Raw genomic sequence first — 23,110 nt, 5'->3', positions numbered from 1 at the left:
TTGTTGATGATATGGCAGGGAGGGAGCCCAACAAGTGCTGCAGATTTGTTGCCCTGTTTAAAGCAGGATAGCTCTTGTCCCTCTTTAGCCTCTCTTAGCTAATGCAGTAAACGTAGCAAGTAAAAGGGAGGAGAATAGATTGTCAATCACAACACCACCTTGGAAAGATAAGCTGGATGCTAAGCACTGAGGGTCCAATCCTATCAATTTTCCAGTGCCGGTGTAGCCGTGCCATTGGGGTGTGTCCTGCATCCTGTGGTGGGGAGCCAGTCACAGAGGCCTCCTCAAGGTATGGGAACATTTGCATTAGGGCTACACTGGTGCTGGAAAGTTGATAGGATTGGGCCCCGAGTCTGCTGCAGGGCCTTGAGGTTATGCAGTCTTAATAAAGTGACCTGTTCAATACTCAATGATGATTCATAAAACTCTAGGTCTCCCCACACTTTTGTGACTGTGACCCTAAACATGGTTTTCCTCTCAATCCAGCAACCCAATAAGTTGGTACATAATAATAAGAATAAATATTTAAAATTGTCTGGAGTGGCCGTTTCCAAACCACAGACTTCTGCGCAGCGAAAAGCCTTCCCCGTCTTGCATGGTACGTATCAGTCCATGCTGCTGCCTCTTATCTTTCCAGCTGAACTTGTCAGAAAATCACTCTGGGTAGCCACTTCTGCACCAAAATCAGTACTCAGAGCCTGCTGCTGGGGCAATAGACAGTGGAAGCAGCTGCCCAGTGTGACTTTCTGACAAGATGGGCTGGAAATATACGAGGCAGCAACACTGAGTGGTAAGTGCTATGCAGGACATGGAAAACTTTTTCCAGGCGCTGGATACAGCCTGCTGGCCAGGGCTCCAGTTTTTTCCAGTGGTCTGGAACCACACTGACAATGGCTGCACTCCCACAGTTACTGTCAGCATGGTTCCTCATTGATCTGAGGGCCACCCTCTTCTCCTCCCCTTTCTTTAAAGGAGAGCAGTTCTCAGATCGGTGGGGAACTATGCTGACAGTGGCTGAACTCCTGCAGCCACAATTGGCCAGTTTCTGACCGCGTCTGAGGGCCACCCTCCTCTTCTCCCCTTTAAACAATGGGGACGGCCCTCAAAATGGTTGAGTAGCTGGTTGGAGTGGCGCTCGTCTCCTTCAATATTGGAGGAGGCATGCACACCTCTTTCAACCTCTGATGCAACCTTTTGCACTGCTGCTAAACTTAGCAGTGGCACAAAAGGCTCCACTGAAGCCTGGGCCATCTCCGTACTCCCCCCTTTTTTCCAAAGGGAGAAAAGAGGAGGTGGTGCGTAAGTAATTGTGACAATAACGTCACCACAATTACTTCCAGGTCAGGATGTGGCAAATGGGGGCTGCAGCCCCTGGGGTGAGAAGCACCAGGACCAACACTGTACCATTTTGTAGGTACAAAAGGGCAGGAGGTCTGGTCTAGAGGGTAGAGCCTCCATTTGCCTGAAAATTAACATCCACAAGGTCGCCAGTTCGAGGCCACCGGTACCGTGCGACCTTGAAGCAGCTGGCAAGCTGCAGCTGAGCTGTTCCATCTGCTTGGAGCGTGGGAGGATGGAGGCCAGAATGTTAAACCAGATCGGAGTGTAACAGCTTGAATGTGGTGGTTCTTGAAAGAGAGAACCTTCTTTCAATTTGTAAAAATCCCTGCGTGGATTTAATAAGCCTGCCTGTGTAAACCGCCTTGAATAAAGTCTTGAATAAAGACCAAGAAAGGCGGTATATAAATACTGTATATTATTATTATTATATTATTTTGTGTGTGCTTGTGTGAAAGCCCCCCCCCCAATGACAAATTAGGCAAATTAAATGTATTCTGCAAATTAGTTCATATACGTGGTGAATCTATCTGAATTTAATAAGAATTTCCCAGCACATTAGCCCACAAACTCACAATTATACACTTCACATTCCTATAGTATTTTATGTTATGTATACAAACTTGTTCTCTTTGCACTCTGCAGCGAGCAATTTGACATCAATATTTCAGTGTCACAAATATATAGCCTTTTACGGTACATCAAGTCTCTTGTTGCTTTGAAGTGTCAAATTTCCACCTCTAAAATAACCTTTGCAATTTCTAAATAATCCTTTCACTATGTGAACAGAATGAACAAGTTAGAATCTTTTTTTTTCTTTTCAGCTGATAAAATAAGAACAAAAACTACCATGATCACCGTCACTATTAAACAGATGACTTTATCTCAGTGGCATGGGGGCATCTAGTACTTCTGAATAATGTGAAGTTTCACAAAATGAAAAGTATGATAAATATGATAAATTTAACAAGGAATTTTCCTAAAGCTTTTAAAAGTGGTGTTAAAAAATCTTTCTGGAATTAAATTATGACTAGGCAGGAAATGCAAGCATCACAATGGAAAAAATAAATAATGCCCCCCTGATGCTGTATCAATGATTATTGGATGTTGCAAAAGAACAACAAAAGGTGTCCCCCTGTAACCATGGGTATCTGTTTCAGGCCCCCCACTGATACAAAAACCATGGATACAGGGGAACCCCTATAGATGCAATGCTCCTCAGTCTCCTGGTCATTACCTTCCTTTTTCATCATTAAAAAGCAGTCATGTTTCTTGCTTTAACAGATACTACAGGATGATAGCAAAAAGCAGGCAGGACACAGAAGGCTAACAGGAAGCTGGAACTGTCCTGTTTCCTGTTAATGTTCGCTTAGTTTGCTCCCACAGCACACATACTTCCTGTCTGCATGTTACTCATGTAGTGTCTGTAAAAGGAAGAAAAATGACTGCTTGTTAGTGAAGAAAATGGAAGGTAATGAATGCAAGGGGCAGCAGGGCTGCAAGGGACTGAAGAGCTGTGGATAACTGAAACCACAGATTCCAGATCCGAAGATTCCCCATGTACAGACACCCTCTATAGAGACATCTCCTCCTCTGTATATAGGGTGTCTTTAAAAAATGTACCCACATTTTAATGATCTCTCATTCTTACACACTTCGTTGTAGAAAACCTGCAATACTTGAACATTTAAGGAAAGCAATTGAAGAGATGTGTGGAACACATGTTGCTAGATGTCTGCAGATCCCTTAGTCAATGGTGTTTTACAGCAATGGGGACCATTTCAAGCACTTGGTCTAATTCATTAACTGATTAAGCAACTGAGTCAAGCAACTGCTTCAAATGTATGTAGCTCAAGCTACATAGAACTGCTCTCCAGCTACAGACTTTTGCCATTAACCTCTTCCTCTTCTTTTTCTTACAATGCCCCCTTTCTTCCCTTTTCCATCATTCCTTATAACAGAAAACCCTCAAATTTCCTAACCCCAGGAAACTATCTAGAAAACCCACATAATTTCCTATATTTTTTTGCCCTACTTTTTCCCCTCCATGCCTGTGCCATTATATGCCTCCTTTAAAAAAAAAAAGATGTGTTGTTGTTGTTTTTTTGCTCCCCTCTTCTTCTCTTTTGCTTGCTTTATAACAAGTACTTTTCCCCTGGGGGCTGGGGATAAGAATAGGCCCTCAGTTTGGCTATACTTGTCGTAAGAGGCGACTAAACAGCCACCGGGTAGATGGGACTCGTTAGCCTGGGAAGGCAGCTCATCTGAAAGAAGGAAAACTCTGATCCCAAACCTCCACTGCCTTGTGGCTACATCCAGTTATGGAAAAGGCTTCAGGAGTCAACCTCGAGGCAAAATCCGGAGCCGGAGTCCCTAAGGTAGTTCATGGCTGAACACAGTCACGTTCTGGCAACTCCTGCGACGCCGCTGGAACCAACCATATTGGCTTCTGCCTTTCCATTGGACCATTTCAGTGACGTGGAGAGGGGGGATTTGCTGCATGGGTAACAGCCTATCCTCCATACCTACTTTACCCAGGCTTCGCGCACTGGAGAGGACACTCTGTTCCAGAACCACCATTCAGAGCGTGACACCATAGTCTTCCGAGACTGAAGGATGCCAACATAACAAGTACTTACACTTAAGACCTAGCTGCAAAGGAAAGGCTTACATTATTTAGACGTACTGACTTGCTTTCTTTTGAGTTCCCTTCCCCGCTACTGTTATCTGTCTTCAAAGTGTTTGTTGCACTATCCCATGCGTCCCTGTCCACCAATGAGCTGTTCAATCGGCTCAGGATTCCTGCATATGAAGTACTTTTCCTCCATGTTACGCACGTTTAAATTTTACAAAAAATATTTGATTTTTTTTCCCCTGTAAACCACTTTGGGAACTTTTTGTTGAAAAGCGGTATATAAATACTGTTATTAATTATTATTATTATTATTATTATTATTATTAAATGCACCTCAGGTAATGACACCAGGATTCCCATCTCTACAGTGACCCACTTCTCATTTGTGTGAAGGTGGGTGCAAGGGATAATGTCTCCTGAATAATCTGTTTCATAAAGGAGGTTTTATACTTTGAATGCTGGAAAAGTAACATCCTAGGCACCAGGGACCCTGGAAAATGATGCTAAGGGTGCTTGAATGGGCCCTTCCAATTGAGAGAGAGAGAGAGAGAGAAAAGATAAAATATTGCAATTGTCACAGGAAGCCCCAAACAGATGCCTGTCAAAGAAGCCTAAAGTGAGAACTCCCCATTGTGTCATTGTCTATTAAGCAGGAATGGAAGGAGTACTGTAGATACTCAAATATAAGTTGATCCCGCAGATAAGTCACAGGTTTTGAACCACAATTATGGAATTTTCTGTGACCCTCAGATAAGTTGGGAGTAAAACTTAGGGGGTGTCTGACTATAATTCTGAGGCTCCCCACTTATACCAAAAAACGTAGGTCCTCAGGTCTCTATTAAAATGGTACAGTACTGTGTTTGTATCTGGCAGCTCTAAGACCCAGCGGCTGCCTGCCTGATTGACCTTCTGGCTACTTGCAAAGTTCCTGCAAGAAGGAGCAATTGTGAGAGGTAAAGCTTGGCCAGTCAGAGCATGAAATTGCACAAGGTGAACGCATGCCTGCCGCTCTTCTGGGCTTCTGGCTGCTGCAACATCCCCAAACTGCCCTGATCCCTGAGTGACCTGCAGATAGGACGATGAGATTATCTATGCTGCTAAAAATATATTACCTTATAGGCGAGTATCTATGATAGTTGGTCAGTGGTCAGACCCTGTCAGGGTCTTAGTGATTCAATACCTGAATTTTGGAATCAGTTGTGGGGGACGAGGGGAAACCAAGCTGTTTTCTGATAAGTGTTTTACCAGACCTTCTAAAGACTCTGTTCCATACTCTTTGCTCAGTCAAGCTGCTTTATTTATGAGAAAACAACAACAAAATACGATTAAAGACAACGAGGCTCTGCCAAGCCTGTAATACTTCTCATCAGGCTTGAGGGATGTACTTCTGAGGAAGCAAAGAAATTCTACTTCAGGCTACTTTCGTAATGAATGCACTCAGCTAATTAATCTGTTAGAATTTTAATGTTTTAGTAAATTTTGTCCTCATCCATAGGAACAAATACCAGTATATTTAGAAGGGATTAGCAGCACTATTATGTCTGCAGTAATCCCTCATCTTTTCACTTATCCAGAAAAATAAAATGTTGTGCTGCTTTCACATGGCCCTATCGTGGGCGCACTGTGCCAGAATGGAATAACATTATTCATGAGATGTGCTTGCTCAGTCCACACATGCAACTACAGAGCAGTAAAAGTCAATTAGGGTTTTTTTTTTCTGGCTACTTCAACAAACTGAGATTTCAGGCAACAAACATCATACAGTGTGAGATCTTAGTTTATGTGAATTAAGACATCATCTCCATTTCAATTAAAACACTTATGGCAGGGAAGTGCAGACATTGCACATAATTTACTGGTGTGGGTAGTTAGTGAACATTAAAACAAATGTTAATAGTCATTAACAATTAGCAATAAATTGTATTAAGCCCCATAAACAGTACAATTTGTTCTTGACAGATGATTAAACTTCCTCAAGCCACTGAGAAACTTTAAGAGCTAAAGCTCCCACAAATATATGATCAAATGAATGATACCACTGCAGCTATTTAAGGTACCTGTTTTGTGCTTAAGAAAATGATGGACAGTCCACCGAAAGAGGTCATTCTGGGACTTCTTATCAACCAAATTCTGCAACAATAATCTCTGACAGCATGGGCATCAGTCTATAGTACTGATGGATTCAATCAGGTGGCATATGCATGCATCATAGCACATGGATGTGTGCATCAGAGGAGATGACAGCTGTGGATGTCCTGCTCATGCATGAATCTCTTTTTCTTTCAGTTATTGCATCTAGGCTGAAATTATAGGCAATCCTGCTATCAATAATTCCTGACTGCAAGATCATTCTTTGGGGGAATTGCCTGCATATTGGGTTAAATGCATGCATATTGAGTTAACTGGGCCATTTTTCTTCCAGCAGTTCCTTCAGCCAACTTCAAAGTGCACTATTTTGTGCTTGTCAGAACTATCCACACTGCCCCATGTGTATTTTGAATGATCATGGTGCAATACAACTTGCAATAAAGCAGGAGAGCAGTGGAGAACTGGGGTCATTTCTGTTGCTGAAATACTGCTGAAACCAATGTTCCAAGCAACCTTCATCTTTGACAAATTTGCTATGTTTACCATTTCAAAAACTAAAACCAATTCTAAAGTTCCTCAAGCATGCAGAACAAAGTTGCATTCTTCTTTCAATTCTGTATTGTACACCACACACTTTTGAGAAATGAGTGAGCAGTTTCAGAATCTTTAGTGTAAACAGACAGACAACATATTGTTCATAAATAAGGATATCAACAGTGAGTGGTAATCAAATTATGTACTTTCATATTCTTGGCTTAAATATTCATTACGAGCAATAACTACACAAAGAAAAATAACAGACAAGACATAAATTACAAGACTAACTAAAATGAGAATACCAGCTATTATAATTCTAAAACAGCAAGCCAGATGTCTTATACAGTATATTAAACTGCTCCTTTGTTCAACAGAAATTGTTTTACAAAAAGCAACCACAAAAACTTGGCTTGTAGGTTAGGCAGCAATCCTGCACCCAGTTAGGCTGCTTAAGCAAATTAATGGTGCTCTTCACTAGCCTTAAAGCCTCCTGTTCCAGGACAGCACAAATGAGTTTTCAGTGTTCTTTGGAGAAGAAGTATTATTGGGCTAAAAGCTGTTAAGAACATTTTCAGTGGGAAAATGCTGCACATGGGAAAAGGTTAAGCATTCCTTCCCTCTGTGCCCAATTTCACGTTCAACTGAAGTTTCTGTGGCTGTATGGCATAAAATTAGCCTTACCTGCTTATTGGGCACTGTGGTGCTCCTCCTCCTCAACATATTTTTTTGTTGTAAAATAGTATATAAATATTGATTATAATGAACTTTCTAATATGCCCCTACAAAGAATCACAGGACTTCATGCACTGTGATTAAGGGCACAATCCTAACCAGGTCTACTCAGAAATAAGTCCTATTTTGTTCAATGGGGCTTACTCTCAGGAAAGCGTGGTTAGGATTGCAGCCTTAATTTCTTGGTTGCATTTTTACCTCACCATCTTGTTTCAAACAACTCTTATTTCCCCTTGTGTTAGCATCTTTATAAATCTGCTTCCACATGGTGAAATAAAGGTACAGATTTTTACTACTTTGAGAAAGTAACTGTACCTTATTCATAGTTTTACCTTTACTTCACAACATGGAGTATATCATGAAGTGGGGCTTCACAACAGTTTAGAGTGCCAGTCAGGGGAGAGCATTCCCTAACAAGCTTGGTGCAAACAGAGAATGCTGGTCCTGGAGACACCAGTCCAACTTCAGATGATCAGGGCACTCAGAGCATGACCTCATCAAATGTTCTCTAAGTACAGGATGGCGAGAGTCATGTCAGAGATCTTTTCCCTGATAGAGGATCTTTCGTTTCTAGTTGTGTTCATCTTTTCAGTGACTTGCAACTGGCTCTTGGCTACTCCTTCATTGCCACTACTAGAAAACCTCCAACTTCAGAAGAAGAGAAATGGTTTAGATGTTCTTTGTTTCTAGTTTTATACTGGTACACACCTATAGCAATTTTACTGGAATGAATTAACATGTTTTTAAGGTGACACGTAACTAGTATCAGGCTTAATGCCTTTTAGGCTGCAATCCTAACCTCACTTTCTTGTGAGTAAGTCCCACTAAACACAATAGGACTTACTTCTGAGTAGACCTGGTTAGGATTGTGCCCCTAGTCTGGTTTTTAATAGCCTGGAATCCAGTTTATTTTAAAGCTTCAAGTCTAGATTCGGTTGTCTTAGAAAGAACTTCTTAATAAAGGTTACATAAGCAAAAGGTTCCGCTTATTCACAGGGTAAACCTAAGTCAGCTTTAAAAACGTGTTTAGGCCTATACACAGCAAACAACACAGAGACTTACCTTGCAAGAGCATACAGAGCATCTGTCCTTCTTTAGCGTCCATACCTGGCCATTCCGTTTCAATCCTCCTTCATGCAGGCAGTCACCAGTGCAGGATGGGCCAGATGGACAGAGGCAATCAAACCCCCCTGCCAGGTTCACACAGGCTGAATCGTTCCAACAGGTGTGAGTTCTTAAGGCGCATTCATCTATATCTGCACACCAAAGAGAAAGCACTGGGTTTCAGCAATCTATGTAATTAGGTGCTGTCTGGGAGAACTAAGAGGTTACTCAAGACTGGGGTTGGAAAACAAGTCTGCAGTCCGAGAGAGGACAAGTTTTCTACAGCCACTTTGTTGGGTGGAAAGCAAACACATTTTAAAATTAGTCCTCATTTCTACAGTTATGATTCAACACATTATTGGAGCTAAATGCTTAATGATTATAAGCTGACATCCCTACCAGGGACATACAACAAGGATAAATGTTGTTTAACATCAACAACAAAAGCACAGTTATTTTCATAGTAAATAGGAACAAATTGCTCTTACTTAGGTTGCAGAATAGTCTGGGTTTTGCAGAAAAACCAGCAAAAATTAAAGGCTTGTGCATGAACAAAGGCACATCTATAATGGAAATAGTCATCAACATAGCCCCATCATAAGGACAGCCTAGTCCCCTATGAACTTGTCCATTCCTTAAAATTGTCAGGAAAGGCCCTTTTCCCCTGGTCTGCTACATACAGAATTTTAACAGGGCTCAGCTGAAGATAGAGCCTTCTGTCTGCTAATGCCTGTCCTGTGATACACTCTCCTGAGGAATACTAAAGTGGTTTCTACTCAGCCTTAAGGCACATGCTGAACACCTCCCTGTTTGAAATACATTTTAACTTCCTTCTATCTTGATTTATCTTTTTGTTTTTAAAAATTCTTTGTTATTTTTATCATTTATTCCTAATTGTTACTTTGCTTTAGTAAACTCATGAAAAGTGATGCAGAAGATCTTTAAAATATATGTTTCCCACATCAGAAGGATAGGACAAAAAGAAAGCCATCAGCTATACTTTGTGGAGGAAAAGAAATTATAGCACAGAAGGGTCAGGAAGAGTACAGGGAATTGCTATCAAGAGAGTTGGGAAAAGCTCCAGAGCTGGAAATCCCCACTCACAGAAACTAATCTGTGATCTTTTCTGAGCGCCTCCATCTGACATTACACTGCTCTCACAGCAACATCAATCACATGAGCAGCTAACTGTACAAAAGACACAGCTAAGGCAGGAGTATGAACTAACTCTTAGTACAGGTAAAAAGAAACATGATCTGTAACTTCTGTCATATCTTTTGCAAAAAGGTTACAATTCCCTAAAGCTTTAATTTCTGGCAAAATCAGGTTAGTGGTAGTTAAGTACAAAATTGAGAAAGTCAATCTCATGTTCCTTGGGCTAAAGCAACACATATTTTTTAAACTCCAGCAATATTATTTTATCAAGGAGTTTTGTACAGTGCCTACTCTTCACTATCACTTAAGTGGCATAGGCAAATTAGTGTGAATCCAATTACAGATCATTAGTGGAGTGGCACTTGCTCTTGAGACAAGAGCCACTTGTCATCATAATTCTATAACTGCTGCCTTGTTTACAACTTGCAGGACTAGGACTAGGCGATTTTCCAGGGAGCTGAGAAAATGACAGTGTATTCTTTGTAGGTGGTTCTAAGGTCATAGATGAGAGAAGGTATTCGCAGCCGTCTCCTGAAGAGATGTAGTGCACAATCCTAACCTCTTATGTCAGTGCTTTCCAGCACTGGCATAGCGGTGCCAATGGAAAATGTGCTGCATCCTGCAGTTGGGTGTCACTCACGGAGGCCTCCTCAAAGTAAGGGAATGTTTGTTCCTTTACCTCAGCTGCATTGAACTTATGACAGTTCTGGAAAGGACTGGAAAGCACTGACATAAGGGGTTAGGATTGCACCCTTAACAGTCATTCATTCAAAGGAAGTATAGACCTACTTTCACTTTTGTTTCATAGTCCCTCTCTCCTCCCCACACCCAGTCCTGTATTTTTCTAGCTCAAGAATCACAACTGGATGGAACCCCCACAATTATCAGCTAGGGAAGACAAAAGGCTGTTCTCTGGAGGTGTGAGATTCAAAGAGTTTTAGCACTTTCAAAAGTGTAATGTTTTATATCACACCCAGCATGGCTGGAAAAGCATCTTGGAAGCACCCACTTTGAACTGAAAAATGACATCAGTGCAAGGGTTAAACAGCCTCCCCAGACTCATTCTTCATCTATTCAAATGTAGACTGCCCCTGGCTGCTCTGGATTTAACAAAACTCACTACCAACCTTTAAGCATGGAATATTTTGCTGTTTCACTTCTGACAAGAGAAATAGCCATAATTTGGCCATCTTTTAGAAGAATGTCAATGTGTACGCTCTTAACCAGGGCTGTCAGACTCGTTTCATGCAGCAGGCTGAATAGCATTCATGCCACCTGATGAAGTGTTGAAAGTGATGTCATTAAACTGGAAGTTAAGTTATTAAGCAGGAAGTGATATCATTAAGCAAGTGATGATCATAAATACGCACTTTTTTCTCACTTAGGAACTCATTAGCTGCAGATGGCAGGGGAGAAAACACAACTCTTGATCATAGTTTCAAGATGTAGTAGAGCACAATTATCATGCAGGACACCCTTTCAGCAGTGACACCTCAGAGCATAGCTCAGCATAGCATAGCTCAGCAGCTGATGGTGGTGCTGGGAGAGCCCAACTATCACACGAGTCAGATAAAAAACTTTCATGGGCCACAAACAGTCCACTGGTCTTATGTTTAACACCCCTTCTCTTAACTCTATTATCTCTCTCTCAGTTTTCTATTTAATAAAGCATGTAACTTGAAAGGGACCCTGTATGCAGTCAGTCCAGTGCCTTGAAATTACATCTGGCGTCATAGAAGTAGTACTCTGAGTAGCATGCTGCTGGAGTGCCTTTTACAACTGGTGCAAATTGCTTTCTGGCAAGCCAGTACCAGCGGAAGAGGCACAATGACAGTGACTGGTAAGTACTGGTAAGGATTGGGCCATCAGCATTATATATATCTTGCAATCACTAATAAAAAAATCTTCCACTTATATTTTAAGGTACACATGACTTAATGTAACTAATCTTGCACTGATGGCTTTCATGCAAACAATGCTTCATCCACTAAGTTAAGGCTTCTCTCTTATGCCATGTAGCAGGGTTAAAGTATAGATTAGAAGAGAATATTTCACAGTTCAAAACCAAAATAATTTCACAGATGAGTATAGGAGCATTTTGCCTAAGAAATTCCATGTAATTGCTTTACTTGCAACACAGGCTCTAATTCTACTTCCGTGCAATTTAACAGATTTATGAGAAGCCAGATGTTAGCAATTATGGAAACCAACATTATTCATATTCTCAGTACAACAGACCTATTTGCGCTGTGAAATCCAACTTAATCTATTGCACATATATCCCAAGGAAAGGAGGCATCCTATTTACACCCCCCCCCCCAATACTGCCTGCCGAGAGTACATTAAGGGTTTCTTGTTTCACTGAGAGGTGCCAAAATCAGCCAACCAGCAAAATGAGCAAAGAATTAATAAAGAAAAAACTCAGCAATACACCTTGTCATAATTCTGTTTAGGTCATTACCATCCCTAATGCTAATAACAATTTCTGCATTATTTTATTGCTTTTCTTATTTAATATGTGAGCCATTAGTCAAATGTAATGGCACCCGCTTCAGAGTGCATTTGTAATAAAACCACTAAGTTTAACTCATATTACACCCAGAATTCCATCTAAGCTGTGCAACACAAATAAGAGCCCCGCATAGGTCCTGTCATGGCATTCTGGAACTCGACAATGACATCATCACCAAACACTTTGGAGTTGCTCCATGCAGTCTCTGCAAAAATTACAGGAAACATTGATTACAACTGCTCTACACATCTGCATTGGTCACCAGTTTAGGGTTCCATAGGGTATTAGTTTTGACCTAGGCCTGTGCCAGACCTGCTTGAGGGAATGTCTGAAATCATATAAACCCTCTCCCCAACTCCTTACCATCATAGGGACCCGATCAATGTGTTATTTACTGTATTTTTATGCTGCATTTCTCCCAATTGAGGACCCAAAGTGGCTTACAAAAGCTAATAAAAACAGCAAATATAAAAAGTCATAAAATCATAATTAAAACAATTATAAAATATACTAAAAAAAACTCAAAAAATCCTAAATCAATTACAATAAAGACACAAGAGCAAAACAACAGCAAACGTATTATAAGAGAGGGCAGAACCTGTAAAATTCAGATGTTCTTGTTAAAACACTAATTCAGAAGGCTTGCCTGAAAGGAAAGGTTCCTTTTGTTCAGAAGGAAAGATGTGTGGCGCGCAGGTCAAAGCCTACTCAATTACTGCACAACTCTTGAGATGGCTTCCATGTTTCTCTTTAGAATTGGTCATGAAAAATTGGCCAAGCTTTGGGTCTTACATCTTATGGCATATTTTCTCACCTGAGGCTTGAAAGTGTTGTTTTGCACAAACAGCTTTGTAATAAGATGTACACCCACATTCAGAATTTTCATTCAAATTACGAACACATTTTCTTTTCAAATAGTAGTAGTGCAGGACTGAACTAGAGCTCTTTTTAAATACTGTTTATCCTTATTTATTTTATTGTAGTTCATCATGAACTGCCTTGAATGCTAGCACAAAAAATAGATTATACATTTTTAAAAATTACAATAATTTTCTGAGAAAATCTCTGTCAACAGTTATTTCTCCATTCCCTCCCCCCCCACTTATTGCTTGAAAAAAACAGGCAGCTCAAGGAAAGGCAAATGCTTTGCTCATCACACATCCCATGTAAAATGTGCAGCATTTTCAATCAAAGGAAGGAAGGATTTCATATGGCACCTCAGATAGATGGAGCCAATAGGACTTTGCTTTGTGGATGGCTCTGACTCTGCATTACTAAGGTCATATGTTTATCCGTTCATCCACCTATGCTAGCCACTGCTCATAACTTTTTGGGAAGGCATGCTAAACTTCATTCAATTGAACACTAGTCTCTAAAACTAGGATTAGAGTCATTTCTTTAATAGACACAGATGTTTCCAGTACACTCGTTTAGCTTGCAGAGGTTTTGAGAGATGAGAGGAACTGAAACAGATTAACAACCAAATTATGTGGACATAAAAGTTGGAAAGAGAGAGGCTTCCTCTACTGCAGTACCTTGTGAAAAATTTGGCACTGCAGCTGTGTCAAGAGATTGACAGCCCAAACCTATTCACATTAATTCCCACTGAGTTCATCAAAGCTAACCCAACTGTAAGTGTATACAGGACAGAACCTACGCAGTACAAAATAAGTTTTAGGGAATGGCATAATTTACAGTAACTAAATAATTCAAATTTCAACAACGGAGGAATGAGAAACAGACATGTTAATTGCACTTGCAATTAGAAAAAAAAAGATATAAAAACACCTTGGGTAAACTATGTTTTTCTTCTTTTTTTGGTATGAATCTTAAATTTATTCATGAGCAAAGCTCTTGTGAAATCACCTGAAGAAGCCAAGTTCGTTCAGTATGACAATGGATAATTTCTAACAACATACAGCTTGATTAAAGATTGTGTCCAGGACTTTGTGTCCATGACAGATGAAAAGCAGTGAAACACTTTTGATTTTCATGCAATTTGCATATCTATTCAGCACAAGATTCTCCCTTGTCAAAAATGCAAATTTTGACAGGAAAATAGAAACTCACAAAAAACTCAGCTCAGCTCAAATTTAGATTACTTAATCACAAGGGGCAGGCCACTTGTGCTCTACCAGTGATGCTGGCAACCCCATGTGACTGAGTCACTAGACTCAGTCACTTGTTACTAGAGTGGCATGGAACAGAGTGGTGAGAAAATGACAATCACACCATTCTGGTGACATATAAATCAGTCCTATAGAGCAGGGGTCTCTAAATTTTTCCGCTGAAGGGCTGCATGGAATATATGGCATGGTGTTGAGGGCCGGAAAAAAAAATTAAATATACAGTTAAATAAATACATTAGAGATGGAACTTAGATGAATGACTGAGATGAATTAATGAATGGGCTCAAATGTCCAGGATTTCTCCAAGTACCAACAGAGCCCAAGAAATAAAGCACACACACTTAAATGGACCCCCATTTCCCCACCCCACAAGCACAACTCTGGTGTGTTTGATCAACTGGGCCAGAGGCTCTCAGGGGATCAGAGGCTGGCCGTGGCCAGATAGAGGCACCCCGCAGGCCGCATCTGGCCCCCGGGCCCAGGTTTGGAGACCCCTGCTCTAGAGCAGCACTGCACAAAGTGCCGACCTCTGCACACTGAGAATATGTTCCCCAGCACTGCCAGCTCTTTGTGTTCCGGAGTGCCACGTGACTGCCAGTCTCAACATCTGGACAACGTGACGCTATGGCCCGTTGCATCCATGCTGCAATGCTCCAGCAAGCATTGTGACTAGATTTCCACAAAGATGTGACGGGCCAGAGCACTGCACTGTCTCTATCTCGGGACTGGCAGATGCATGGCGTTCCAGAATGAAGTGTTTCAGTCACAGGAGGAACAGATTCAGCTAAATGCTGGATTTGGCCCTTGGGCCAGGGTTTGCCCATCCCTGCTATAGAGAAAGCAGTGATGGGCAAAAGCAGTGATGTTTGCACCAGGCAAGTAGAGCAACATGGCAGGGTGTGTACCCCCCCCCCCGCAAACCTCTTTAATCCTGATGTGTGTATATGACGGAGCTACCTGAGGCTCTCTTTTCCTGGTAACAAAAACAACACATTCCATTTTGGAAACTGCAATCAGTTTCAAGTGTATAGAGCGGTAAACGGAATATGTTCTTAGTGTTCTGTGTCTCACACTTGCAGCCAGTCTGCAGTGATTTCAGCTCAGCTGAGGACTACCAAATGACTAGAAAATTAAGGGGTATTAGCTGGATCCCCTACTCCAAACAGTTTCTTAAACTGTACAACAGAGGCCGATCCTATCCTCCATCCCCACTGGTACAGCTGCACCGAGAGCTGATTGGGAAGCTTCAGAAGATTTAAATCCCCTTACGCCTCTGTAAGCCTCCCAGCCCACAATGGGTTTCCTCGGACCTGTAATAATGATTTTGCTATGACATCCCCCTCTCCACACAGTTTTGCTCCCTCCCCGCCTTATTATGCCCTCCACAACTTCTTCTGCTAACTTCCAAGGGAGGAGGGAGAGGCAGCCTTCCCAGCAGCATACTACTGAATAAACTGCCATAACGCATTTTACGATGGTGTTGACTGCTTTTCAGCAGACAACACCAACGGAAGAGGTGCAAGGACATCCGTAAGTACAGGCTCGAACCATTAGGTGATTAAACCAATTTTTGTACCTAACATTTCCACTAGACCCTCCATCCTGAATTATGCAAAAACTACTGGAATCAGTGCCATCACAGTATTTAACTAAGTATGTACTGTATATTTATTTATTTGCCACCCTTCCAGTAAGTTGTGGAAGGCAATGCAAAAACTGTCTGTGCATGGTATGTAGAACTTTGCACATGAGCAAAAAGAAACAGGAGAGAGGAAGGAAGGAAGGAAGGAAGAACAGCAAGGGTAAAAAAAAAGGATGAATGAGAGCAAGTGAAATTTATAACAGGAGTAAATGGCTCAAGGTGCATATGTATAATTACACTTTCCAAAGATAGCAAAGAATCCCGTCAACAAGTGCATGGATTAAAAAAAAAAATCCTCATTACTAATCATGTGCTTATCCCCAAACAGATCTTTACACTCCTAGCTGTACCCAGAAATTGTTTAGGTTGTATCATATGATAAGGTTGTCTCAGTAATGTCATTCCAGAAGTAATGGAGCAAAGGAATGGTTCTTTAGAGGGATGCTGCTGTCTCTCTCGTATCCTTTTGTGTAATTACTTATGTGAGTAACTCACCTCTGTGGCCCATTATGATATTAATAGAAGGTGGAGCAAGAGTGAAAGAAAGAAACAGTTTTGACATTAATGCTAATTCATTTACTTCATTCCCCTGACACAAGCTGATCTTTTGACACCAACTTCATCCCAGAGTTATTCTGCCTTGAGTGGGGTATCTATCTTTTCAGTATGTTCATGAATATACAGTTCTAAGAGGTATCATGCCAAGGCTGAAAAGACAATAAACTGTCACATAGAAGTAGAAAAAATAACCCTACCAGAGCGCTAATTTCAACTTCAACGGTACATTAAGCCATTACAGAGTAATCAAATGTGACAAATGTATGCCAGGCTTCCAACCAACGTATGTACAAGTTAAAGCTGTAAACACTGCTTTGACAAACTTTCACATCCAACTTGTCATTTTAAAAGCAATTCATTTCATTGTTTTAAAAAAAGAGGGAGAACTAGTCACATTTTAAAATCACTAATGTGGTTTAGAGAGATTATGAAACTGATGGAACAATTTTACCCGGGAAACTTTTAATGTTCCTTGACTAAAAATATCCACAACCAGAAGAGAGGCTTTGAAATACTGCAAGAGCACTGAGTTTTTCTTTTAAAATTGATTTTCTATAAATAAAACTTGACAATAACTACCAGTGTTATGTTCTTTAAAAGAATGGTGCATCTTTAAATATAGTTCCATCTCTGTTAAATTATAGTAGATGAGTTGTAGTGCATGAAACCTGGGCTGCAGTCCTACACACCAGTAGTCCCCAAACTCTGAGCTGTAGCTCACTGGGAAGCCACAGAAACCAGCCAGGGGAGCCGCAGAATCCTCATTAAAAACCCTCTTCTCTATACAATGTATAGGATTGTAGCCCTAATGGGAAGCTCAGGTCAATGGCTCAGTAGGTCAAGGGAGCCACCAGTTGAAAATGTTTGGGAACCACTGCTATACACTTATCCGAACGTAATTCCCATTTAACCTAATGGAACTTACTTGTGAGTAGATATGCACAGGATTGCATTGATGGAGAGTTAAATCTTACTCCAGTCAGAAAGTTGGAAAAATGTGTTTGGTTTTGTCATATCAGATATGTAACACAGGTAATTAATAAACAAGAACTATGGGTGGCATCCCAGCTAACACTTCTGCCATCAGTATCAGAGGGTGTATTGTGCTTGGACAAAGCATACTTGTATGAGCAAAATGCTCCTTCTATTCACAGAGGGAGTTTCTGATAGAGGAAAAGCTTGTTGGGATGCTACCCTATAAAAAATACAAAAAAAACCCACAAACCCCTCCCCCTTGTCCAATTGCACTAAGGCAGCTTTTCTATATCAAGGCAATGAGTATAATTGTGACTGTGGCTATATATATTGTACATTAATCATCTAGCAAGGGCCAAACTGACTTGAGGGATTCACAAATAATTGGGGTTCCGAAAGGAGTGTGCTACTACATTTGACCTTCATTATCATTCTCGGCAGTGGGCTTTCTATCAAGGCTCATACACTAGGGATTTTCTATCCTAGTACATTATTATTTTTTGACTGTCCTTAAGTAAAAGAAATATAAAGGTTGCACTCTGTTCTACAGATGCTCTCATTAATAATCAGAGAATGCTTATGAAACAAAGCCTGCTTAAAATAGACAGACAGCAGGCTAAATTCATCCTTGAGACATGCCAAGACACCTGGCTTTTATCAAATGTAGTTTGATTTGTACTGTTGAATGTGTTCACCTGCTCCGTTCACAGTGCTTCCATACCGGATGTGTTACTGGAACCAAGACAACTCATCAATTCAGTTCACATAGAGGTACAATGGTGTGATATATAAACATATGTGACATATACCGCTTCTTTTTCATCTTGTCCCTATAAAGTGGGTAGAAAAGAAGCATCTCCCTCACCTTTTCAACTTGGGTGCTGAGTCTATAAAGCATTACAGAGTCTATCTTAAACAACAGCTTTGTTACATACAACACTCCTGCTTTATCCATGAGGACTCTATCTAAAGGTATCTAAAAATAACTTTAGATACTATGGGAATATCTATCTAAAGGTGAATGACTGCTTTAAAATACTGATTATGATTCAATATATTGATGAGACAATATGTAATACTGCACATTGAACATATACTGTTAACAGAGGAGAGGGTAAGTAACAGCCTTGTCCTTGCTTTTCCGACACCTATCCCAAAAGCAAGAGAAGCCAGACCATTTTTTTTTTCCTGGTCAATCTGGATCATCAACCCCACGTTGCTCCAGAGTATTTCGTATTCACCAGGCAAGTCTTAGCATGCCTGACAGCCCTTGCTGTAATATGAAGTCACTCAGATTAGTGAAGCCACCTCAATGAGCTAGGGGCTGCCACACACATGCTGTGCATGTTGCTGCTAGGCGCACTAGGCCTGGAGGTCATGGGCATCCCAAACTTAACCTGCCCAAGCGCCATGTGGAACAGTAGTGCAAAAATGGCCACCGCTGTATCCTGTGGGGCTGGGCAGCTGCCAGATTCTCCTTGGGGTAAGGGAACAAATGTTCCCTTACCTCTTGCTGAGCCCTGCAGTCGGCAATGGGTCTTCTCAGATCTGCACCTGGTATTAGTAGGCGCAGAACCGAGGAGACCCATGTCAGGCTTCGGGGAACTTAAGGGAAGATAGGATTCAGCAGTAGTCTGCCACCATCCCTGCCCACCTCCTGGGCCCAATCCACCCCTCAGTCCACCCTCCCTTTCACCTAGTTCCTCTCTCCCCCCACGTCAAAAAGCCTTTCTGCCAACTGGCAGGGAAACTTACTACCGGATGCTTCAGTAATGCATCTTCCTGGCACTGGCCTCTCTGCCAGTGCTGAATGTCGAGCATCAGCAGGAAAGTGCCTTACATCACTTTTGTGACATTCAGTGCTAGCGATGCGAGTGTACCACTGGCACTGCGCCCTACAGGATTGGGTCCTTAGACTCCATTCTGAAGCTCAGACTAGATTTTCCAGTCAATTCTGGAGCTCTGAGCAGAATGAACTTAGCATTATTCTCTAAGACCTCCCCACATTTCTGGGAGTGCAACCCACTGGTTCTAAAGTTGCAGGGGAAAAGTTTGCTGAGTTTCCAACAGGTACAGTTTGGAATGTCAATACTGGGCAGAAGCAAATTAGCAAATATTTACAGCGCATGTCAGGCAAATGTTGCACATCATTCTAATCAGAAGGGAATCACAGTAAACAACTATCCTATTCAACTTTCCATTGCCAATGCAGCTCCAAGGTAAGAGGAAAAACATTCCTTTAACCTTGAGGAGGTCTCCATGACTGCCCCCCCCCCCACCGCAGGATGCAGCATATGCCTCAATGGCACAGCTGCATCAGCACTGGAAAGTTAGATAGGATTGGGCCCTAATTCAGGTAAACTCTTAGTCCAACTTGTCTGCAATGATATGTACACATGCATTATTATGAAGTACACTGCAGCTTCTGTGCAACCCTCCAAGCACCTGAGTGCTAAAATACTTTTCGGGTTTAATGAGCTTTGCATCAGCTGATCATTTTCAGAACTGTAAAGTTATATATGATTAGCAGAAATCTGTTTGCAATATTCATATTTTATGCTACTCCACAGTTATTTCTGAAGCCAGTGGAACTGTTATAAGCAATCAGTGAGCAGTCCCTTTAGTCACATTCAAAAAGAAATTGACTGAAGTACTTCTAAAACATTACAATCTGCTTCAGTATTACATAGCTATAACTGTTTCAAAAAATTAAAGCCTGTTACAGACCAGTATAAATAGCAAGTAAAAACTGGTTTAATCTCTTTGGCGCTGGACTACAGCAGCAGATGGCTAAGCAATGCTATTTAATTAAAATAACCTCATTAATTTCATATTCCGTTTACAGCTTACACCTGGTGGACAATGCTGCCTAACCTTGTGAACTTCCACATCACTCTGCAGGTCAAAATGAGGGCAGTTTGTTTTGAAAAATTAAAAAAATATTATTGATTTTTTTTTTTTCACAGAATACCATTTGTAGTTTTCCTACATTTCAGCAGGATCCCTTCTAGTAATTGCTACAGCATTAATTTGCCTGTTAAACAGAATTTTTAAGCAAGTAAAAAAAAGGAAAATTAGGAGCAAGAATATTTTTTATATTGTGGCAAATATATTTCAGCTGTTCTGCTTTCAGTGGTCTGAGGACTCTTCAACACAGTTTGGAGGTGGGAAAATCAGTGCAAAGTGATTTTATTTTCTGTACAGTTTTCACTAGTAAGTCTGGCAAAAGTGCTATCCTGTAATCTTGGTGAATCAAGGTGCTTTCAAAAGATCATTCCACTGTGTAAAAATGTAAAGGGAGGAAGGGAAATCACAGGTGCTTGCATACTTTCCCCCCCACAAAAGAGTTTAAAACTGGTTTGAACAAATTGGTTCAAAGCCTGAACAAATTCAGTTTGTTACCTTCTTGACTGCAGGTATTGAAAAGGATGAGAGCCAACTTCAAAAACACTTGAGAAAGACAGAAATGGAGGATCCATTAAGACCCTTCTGGTTTATTCTGAATAGCTTTGCTTGCAACAGAATGATAATCTGGCAGAAGTTAATGACTTTCATGTGGAGCATTATCTATTAAAGCTACAAAACGCTGTGAAATTTGTCATTTTTGACATAATCACACCTGTGAAATCCACTGCTGTGAATTTAGTGGGCATACATTGCCTTTTCGCAACAGTCAGTTTAGGACAGGGTACAAAATAACTACCATAGTTGGGTTATGAAGTATTCAAAAACCCTATTCAGTACTGCTGAAAAATGGCACTGCATGTTTGGGCATTTATGCAAGTTTCACAAGGTCAAAATTTTCAGTTTGATACTATAAGAAGAGCCGTGCTGCATCAGATCAATGGTCCACTGAGCCTTAGCAGGCTGCTTCCAAGACGGGCAAATGTGAAAAGCCCAGAAGCAGGACATGGAGTGGGAAACAGCCCTCTCCTGCAACACTTCTCTAACAAATGATACTCAAAGGCACACAGTCAGCATGTTTGCTAGCATTGATTTTCAGATAAGAGGCATTAGTGCACATCGCTCCCTGTTCACTTAAAGCAGGGGTCTCTGAACTTTTTGGCCAAAGGGCCTCATCAAATATCTGGCACGGCGTCGAGGGCCGGAAAGAAAAATTAAATATAAAATTAAATAAATACATTAGAGATGGAACTTAGATGAATGACTGAAATGAATGAATGAATGAATGGGCTCAAATGTCCAGGATTTCTCCAAGCACTAACACAGCCCAAGAAATAAAGCACACACACTTAAATGGACCCCCATTTCCCCACCCCACAAGCACAACTCTGGTTGTGTTTGGTCAACTGGGCCAGAGGCTCTCAGGGGATCAGAGGCTGGCCGTGGCCTGATAGAGGCACTCCGCAAGCTGCATCTGGTCCCCGGGCCGGACTTTGGAGACCCCTGATTTAAAGGCATGGAGACCTTCAAAAATATGTTGAGTTTTTATTTTCAGAGCACAAGAGTTAATATGTGTATACCCTTCTTTTTTATTTAATTTTTTAGAAGATTCTTCTGGAAATCACAATTCTGAACTGAAAGGAAAAATAGTTTGATTGTCCCTGGTTCCCAGCATGCTGTCCAACTGGACAGAGTTCATCATAGTTTCCTACTAAAGATGCTGATTGGCTTTCTATTGCAGAGGATGCTGGTAATTTTTCAAAAGAAACAAAGCACATATTTTCCCCTTGGCACCACTATACCTGTTCAGAAACCTGTTGTAGCACTCATGACACTTAAGCACAACTGTTTGGTTTAAAGGAATTGCTTATGAAGAGGAAAGCAACAAATTTTGGTTGTAGGCTTTCCTACCAAGAATATCAGAGAAGAACGAATTCAGAAGGTATTTGATGCAATCAAACTCAAACCTAGTAATACCTGACAAAGGTTATATTCCATGACAGAGTGGACCAAGTGAATCCACCACCCCTGCTAGCACACACATTACCCCCACCCCCTACTCACACACACCCCGTTGCGCCCACTGGCAACTATAGCAGCACCCCAATTTTCACCCCTTTTTTGTTCATGTGCATCACATCCTTGCTGCTTCCTTTCCTCCATCATCCCAGCTATTTATAGAAGCAGCCAATAAGAAAAATGCAGCAGAGCTCAGAGATCTACAGATCTTCTTTCCTCCTTTCCTTTTGCCTCCCACTTGTCCCCATCTGTCTCAATTCAAACAGACCGGTGGGGTACAGCTGAGTCTTCTTCTGCTTTGGAATGTTCTTCTCAACCTGTTTATTTGAAGATGTAGCCAAGCAGGAATTGGAAAGGTAAGCACCTTCTCCTCACTCACCTAGCGGATACTTCTTGTATTGATCATTCTCATGGAAGCAGAGTAAACAGAACAGGATTGGCCAGGGCCAGCCTCAGGATCAGTGGGGCGCTTGCAGGAGCCCCCCACTCACTAGGCAGACATGACAACTGCATTCTACATTTGTGCCATAAAGCAGGAAAAATAATCTATAACTCAAAAAAGTGACTCAAGCCACACAGTACAGGCAGCTAAGTTGCACACATTACGTGTTTAAGGAATTAACCATACCTCTATATCATTTCCATGTTTTACAGATGCAGAAAACCAAAGCATAGTCAATAAATTAATAGCAGATAACATAGGAACAAAACAGTTATCTCAAGAAAAAAAAGTTGATCCACAGATCAGATCACCCATAAGCACATATAAGCAGTTGCACTTA

The 23,110-nt window shown here is 41.2% G+C and overlaps 1 protein-coding gene across 1 annotated transcript in view; it reads right to left on the bottom strand.

Annotated features, from left to right (window-relative positions):
* Window positions 1-23,110, bottom strand: part of NELL1 (neural EGFL like 1) — a 534,303-nt gene that overhangs the window by 8,355 nt on the left and 502,838 nt on the right. Inside the window, exon 18 of the mRNA XM_066619143.1 lies at window positions 8,393-8,586. Coding sequence (XP_066475240.1) covers window positions 8,393-8,586 — 194 coding nt within the window. The remainder of the gene's footprint in view (window positions 1-8,392; window positions 8,587-23,110) is intronic.

This window comes from Tiliqua scincoides, chromosome 1 (genome assembly GCF_035046505.1).
Source record: "Tiliqua scincoides isolate rTilSci1 chromosome 1, rTilSci1.hap2, whole genome shotgun sequence".
NCBI classification, from domain to species: Eukaryota; Metazoa; Chordata; class Lepidosauria; order Squamata; family Scincidae; genus Tiliqua; species Tiliqua scincoides.
The sequence above is the reverse complement of the archived record's forward strand: the minus strand, read 5'-3'. Positions and strand labels throughout refer to the sequence as shown.